The sequence below is a fragment of the Photinus pyralis genome, unplaced genomic scaffold, assembly GCF_008802855.1.
Source record: "Photinus pyralis isolate 1611_PpyrPB1 unplaced genomic scaffold, Ppyr1.3 Ppyr1.4_LG8, whole genome shotgun sequence".
In the NCBI taxonomy this organism is placed as follows: domain Eukaryota; kingdom Metazoa; phylum Arthropoda; class Insecta; order Coleoptera; family Lampyridae; genus Photinus; species Photinus pyralis.
In genome coordinates, this window is record NW_022170819.1 from 33,627,579 (window position 1) to 33,633,765 (window position 6,187).

The following is a 6,187-nucleotide window of genomic DNA, read 5'->3' on the forward strand; positions in this document are numbered from 1 at the left end:
AGTTATGTACTCTACTACCTGGCCCTCATGGTCAATCTCAAGTAAATTGCAGTAATTTTTTACCATAATTCAGTTTTGAAGCTCTCAATGTTATCGCCTTCAAACCAAATTTTTTAAATTGAAAAATTGAAGGGTCGAGAGAACTTTGTCGATTAGAAATCTCCTGTACAAGCATATTTGGAGTACGAAGATCTGTTTAGCCGCATAGTAAATTAAACACCTTCCGAGGTAGCTCCAATTTACGGCGACTCAGTATGCACCAATTCCGTGAATAACGGTAGGGTTATTGAAATTATCCATGCATTCGAGAGTCTCCATGATTTTGTAGATTTGGCAAAGCGACTGGAGAAAGTAGGCCATTCTTCAGGATCTCCAAAAAATTCAAGCAAGTCTTTGAACATGGATTTTCTTGACATGAGCTGTCTTCGATGATTTAATGATCCCGGTGCGACAGCAAGCGGAATCGGGTGTTTCGGCTGGACTGGAAATTTTGATAAATGTAATAACGGCACATTGTACCGAGTGATCCAATAAGACTGTTCCTCGGTCATATCTCGGGAACCATTCGTCGTATGACTTAAGGTGGGTTCATAGCTCTCCGTTCATCCGTTGCGTTGGTCTGTCAAACGGATAATGCATTTTATTAAGGTTCATAGCAATCCGTCCACATTGTACATTTGCAACGTATAACCATAACCTAAATTTTATTTTGTACTGTACCCTCCGTGATTTTCAGTATGTAAAAATGGTACGAAAGTAAGAGCACGTTGCTATCTGATTATTACGTGAAGAACGAATAGGCGAACACTGTTAACGTACCAAACATAACCTCACTCTTGTTAAAAACGGAACAACGGAAACGTAAATGTTCAACTTCAACCAACTTTTCCGTCGTAAACGGACGACTTACGATTTAAAAATTTGCTGTCTTCTGATTGGCTAACGGACAAACGGAAACGTAAGAACGGAGAGCTATGAACCCACCTTTAGAAGTAAACAAAATTATACGGTAAATCGGTTATGAAAAATCGCTGGAAAATATTTTCAAGTTCTAAAAATGACCACCAGAGGGCGTAACTGCCATCTTACATTTTAAAATTGCATTTTCGCATAATAAACTAAACGTTCTTTTTTCACATTTTTAAAGAGAACCGGTTTCTGTATCATTTTCGTAAAACAAAAACTCAGTTATTTCAAAAATAAAGATGGCGTGGGGCGTTCAATTGTTTTTGCAATAACCTGCTTTAACTTCTTAACCATTTGGCCGATTTTAACAAATTTGGTATGGTTGAAAAAGAGCACCAAAATATAGTTAATTTAGTTGAATCCTTCTCCGCCAGTGGGCTAGTTTTGACACCATGACCCAAAATCCTAAAAAAATCAAAAAAATCAAATGGAACGATATGACTTTTTCTTTATGAAAAAGTAGCCAAATAACATCCAAGTGAAAACCGTTTTTCAAAATCTCGTTCCTAACCTCAAATATTGGGAAAATGAGATTAATTAATTAATAAATAAAAATGCTTAAATTGTATCTTACTTGACGTATTTACGGTATTTGTCGATGGCGCGAAAGAAAAGCACCCTACACTTTTAGGTAGGCCTTGGAAACTTAAACGATGCATTATAAAATAATAATAACCGTAATTTGTAAATTATTCTGCTGTCTTTCAGTAAGTGCAGTTTTTTGAATTTGTAATCTTTTTCGTCACATTCGTTTCTTGTCGTCTTTTTTATGACGCCTCCACGTCTGTCTGGATTTCTAGAATATTCCCTGCAATATTTCCATATAACCACTTTACAATACTTTACTACGAAACTCCTTATAAACAGTCAACGGGTTTCGTTATAGTGTCTATCCCTATATACATCGAGGCGCCATGCAAAATTAGTCATCGACGATAAAGAACGAAGGCGGATGTTCTTCCTGGAAATATGATGTTTTATTTTACAAAGTTTGAGCTAATTGCGTTTCAGGACAGTTCCAATTTCAACGCTGAAGTAATAAATAGTTCGCGATGTGAGTGATATGTCATAAATCAATTCATTTCAAGATTTTTATAAATTTATTGTTAATTAATTGAAAAAAAAAATGAATCACGTAAATAAATGAAACAGCGTCGTGCCCATGGTGAGCTTGATCCTGCGATCCCCTAATAGATGCAGTTCAATGCGCTCGCGTTCACTCCGTGGACTCTCTCGTATAGTTATAGTCTATCTTCGGCTCTGTGACGTAGAGCTAAATAATGTTACTGTCATCGACATCCTGGTAGAAGAACCGAGTAATAACACGGGCTCTGTCTGCATACCTTCCTTTCAAAACGTAAACGGTTCGGCGGAATACCTTTAGCGGCGCATCTTTTGAGACCATTTTGACCCCAGAGCCAGACTAGATATCGTAGCGGGTTCGAGGGACCAATGAAATGTTTCACATGCACACAATCGTTTTTATTTTACAATACTGACAATTCTATTTTGTCTGAAACATCAATTTGGTGGACACTTCACTTATGACGCCGGTGTCAACAATCCTGTATAATATACTTATCTGAAAACCGTATACAATTGAACAGAATAAAAATTCTTATTTTTGTGAATAAATCAGATACTCCTTTCCGGTCAAAATCCCATAAAAAAATTACCAACCCTGTTATAGTTAGTTGTATTAGACGATGGATCGCAACGTAACGTTTTAAATTACCATATTTAGTAAAGAGTGCTAATTCAAGCTAAATTTAACAATCTAAAATTAGTAAAAAAGATCAGATAAAAGAATGTCAGTTGCCAGAATTTCAAAAAAGGCTAGGACATCAAATCAGAAAAAAATTGATGGCTTCGTTATGGTAATGAATGACTGAATATTGGGAAAACCTGCTATTTTCTTTACATTAAAAATGCTGCTATATACAGGGTGGTGACTTGCGTGACGCATCATAGGGATTTCAATGTAAAATTTATAACATGCGATTATTGGCTCCCCAAATTATTTTAGAGCAAAAATGTATTAAGGTTTTTTGTAGAAAACAATTTTTTACGTCAATCAACCGTATTAGTTTTCAATTTTTTGCATAATAAAGACGGAAAATTGGAAAAATAAAACCCCCATCTTTTTCAATAATCTGCGATGCCATGGAATTTTCTAAAACAAAAAGATATCCAGTTATCAATTAGCAGCAGTTCGAAATGGATTTTATGATCGACTTGGTTACTGTCTTGCAGTTAATGGTGACTTATTCGAACATTTATTGTAAATTGTTATATTAGGAAACCGTTTTTAGTAATTTGGTCTTTCTTTATGTTGAATTCGCTGTTGTAAATATAATACTTTTTGATAGAATTTGATTTCTTTTATAGCAGACATTCCATGGCATGACGGATATTGACGTAGTTTTTGTATTATAAAATTCCATGGCGTCACAGATTATTGAAAAAAGATGTGGGTTTTATTTTCCAATTTTCCGTCTTTATTATGCAAAAAATTGAAAACTAATACGGTTGATTGACGTAAAAATTTTTTTTCTACAAAAACATTTTTGCTCTAAAATAATTTGGGGAGCCAATAATCGCATGTTATGAATTTTACATTGAATTCCCTATGATGCGTTGCGCAAGTCACCACCCTGTATAACATTTTGAATTATATATACCTACGAAAAAAGGGGAAATAAATGATCTCGTGAACGTTAATGTATTTTCTGGTTTTTTGATCGTTTTGCATAATAGCCACGTTTGGCAAACAAAATATTTTTTGGTTTTGTTGCTCGAATCTATAACCAGATGTGCGGTAACTTTGTACCTATAGAATATAGATCTTTGGAAATTGGTTGTTTATTATTACACGGTAAAATGCTGAACGTCGAAGGTCTGGGGTACGTTTATGCTAAATTTTAGCCATGCCAAAATCCGTTTTCTATTGCAAACCAGTTCAATAATCCGCTAATCAAAAACTGGTTTGTAATGGTACAAATAGACTAATAGAGCTCAAAATAAAACACGCAATACGAGAAAAATCAGAATGCCAAGAGAAGTTCGACATGAGGAACTGATGGAAGCCTAAAAAGGCTTTCTTAAAAATTAGTCAAAATATGCTTCACTTATTTGTACTACTTTGTAGTACTTTTGTTGAATGGAAAATGAGAGCAAAGTTTCTTTATTAAATGAGTAGGTATATGTCAATGAACGAGCACGAAAAATATTGTTGTTCACCTTGATGAAGCAATTTTGTTTTGTTTTAGGTATTGAAGATGCCGTAAACCAAGTGAGAGGGATCGGCGGAAAGGCGTACGGCTACAAATGCGATCTAACGGATAGGGAGGATGTGTACAGAACCGCTAATAAGGTTTACGAGGAAGTCGGACAGGTAATCTTCGACCTTCTTACTTTCACAATTTTTGGGGCTTTCTACTAGTCGGTAGTCGTAATTCGATTTAAATTATATACTAGGTACTGAGATTAGCTAACGGAACTTGTTGTAGGTAACGATCCTCATCAATAATGCCGGAATTGCTTCGGGGCGCCTTCTTCTGGATACTCCCGATCATTTAATCCAGCGGACGTTTGACGTGAACATTATCTCTCATTTTTGGGTAAGTCGGCGTTTTTTTAAACGTAACGCACTCGAGTCACTTCCATTGCTTCAGACGACCAAGGCGTTTTTGCCGAAGATGATCGACAGTAACCACGGGCATATCGTCACAATCGCATCCTTGGCAGGTCACATTGGAGTACACAAGCTGGTCGATTATTGCTCGTCGAAATTCGCCGCCGTCGGTTTCGACGAGTCGTTGAGGATAGAACTCGAAAAGCTGGGTTTGTGAGTCCACGTCGTCTCGCGGTTTTTGACCGAGTCTCTCTTTCAGGGGTTACTGGCGTTAAAACGACCGTAGTGTGTCCCTACTTTATCCAAGCGACTGGGATGTTCAACGATGTCGTCTCCCGTTTCGTGCCGACATTGAAATCCACCCAAGTCGCCGATGAGATCGTCGAGGCGATCGAGCTGGAGAAGTTGAGCGTGATCATCCCGCGATACTTGGGAATATTATGCGTGAAGTGGTTGGTATTGCAATTTCCACCAGTCGGAGAACTAATTGGAGACTTTTTAGGATTTTACCTTGGACTGTCATCTCACTGTTCATGCGCAATATCGTCAGTAACGCCGGACCTACGCACGCCGAAGCCTTGCCTCACGAGAATAAAAAAATGCCAGAAAAAGGAATGTTTCAAACGAACGCAGAATCCGAATTGCATCACAGGGCCCACGTTACCGAAAAGAGATAATTATTTTTGTATTTGTTAAGGAAATACAGTTTTGATGGATGCGTATGCGCGCGCTTAATTAAAAGATCTAAATTTCTCTTGTACTTCCATTATTACCCTCATTAAAACTTCACGTCCTCACAGTTTCTTGTTATAAATTCATTCAAAATGTCCTCGCAGTTTGATGCCATAAATTTATTCAAAATCGTGAGAAAAATTTAACTGTTACCTCCCTTCGCTTGGTGTTATATCATCGATTGCCTATTAAACATAATTACCTACATGTATTAGTTAAACGTGAAAGTTTTCCAACTGTGCCTAAGGCTTTCCTTTCATTAATTTATTTATTGAAAAAACTTATTCAGTTAGTGAACTATATCGTAATCGTTATTAAATGTTGTAACGTTCCGTTTTTCTTTACAGATACAGGATGACAAGCTTTCGTTTTGCAATGTGTGGCAATAGTTCTTTGTCGATGGTTCTGTTAAATAAAATCCAAAATTGATTTTTTAGTAACTGCGCAAATTTCCCTTTCGTTTCACTATCCAAAACAAGAAATGGACAAAACATTTGCGGAAGTACCATCCATGAATCACGCCTAGCGGTTTTACTTAAAAGTTCGTAAAGTTGCTGTTCTTTAGGAGCTAACCCCTGACCTACGAAAAGTAGCTTAGTCACATACGGAGTTATTAGAAGCCTATCAGCATCTCTTTATAGTTTCGAATAATTTAGAGTTACACTGTATAGCATTTTTCCATTTTAATAGCTTATTAACACAAAAATGTTGTAACGTTCAATAATTACCTACATTCTACTTTTTGCGATTTACTGTAACATATGAGTTTTAAAACTTTTCGTAATTTTGGGTACCATATAAAAATCTTTGAAGATAAGTTCCTAAATTTCCTTTTGTATAATTATATATGTCGCA

The 6,187-nt window shown here is 36.4% G+C and overlaps 1 protein-coding gene across 1 annotated transcript; it reads left to right on the plus strand.

Annotated features, from left to right (window-relative positions):
* Positions 1–4,210: 4,210 nt before the first annotated feature.
* Positions 4,211–5,354, plus strand: LOC116179565 (short-chain dehydrogenase/reductase family 16C member 6-like). Its single transcript, XM_031499362.1, has 5 exons — positions 4,211–4,360; positions 4,476–4,586; positions 4,641–4,809; positions 4,860–5,052; positions 5,103–5,354. Exons 1-5 carry the CDS (start codon positions 4,211–4,213, stop codon positions 5,275–5,277), a joined length of 798 nt encoding a protein of 265 aa, XP_031355222.1. The 3' UTR covers positions 5,278–5,354.
* Positions 5,355–6,187: the final 833 nt, after the last annotated feature.

Excerpts from the sequence above, each read along its gene's own strand:
- LOC116179565 (XM_031499362.1), top strand. The coding sequence starts at position 4,211 with ATGAAGCAATTTTGTTTTGTTTTAGGTATTGAAGATGCCGTAAACCAA. Across the intron at positions 4,587-4,640 it reads ACATTATCTCTCATTTTTGG|ACGACCAAGGCGTTTTTGCC; the intron begins GTAAGTCGGCGT and ends CCATTGCTTCAG. Across the intron at positions 5,053-5,102 it reads GGAATATTATGCGTGAAGTG|GATTTTACCTTGGACTGTCA; the intron begins GTTGGTATTGCA and ends GAGACTTTTTAG.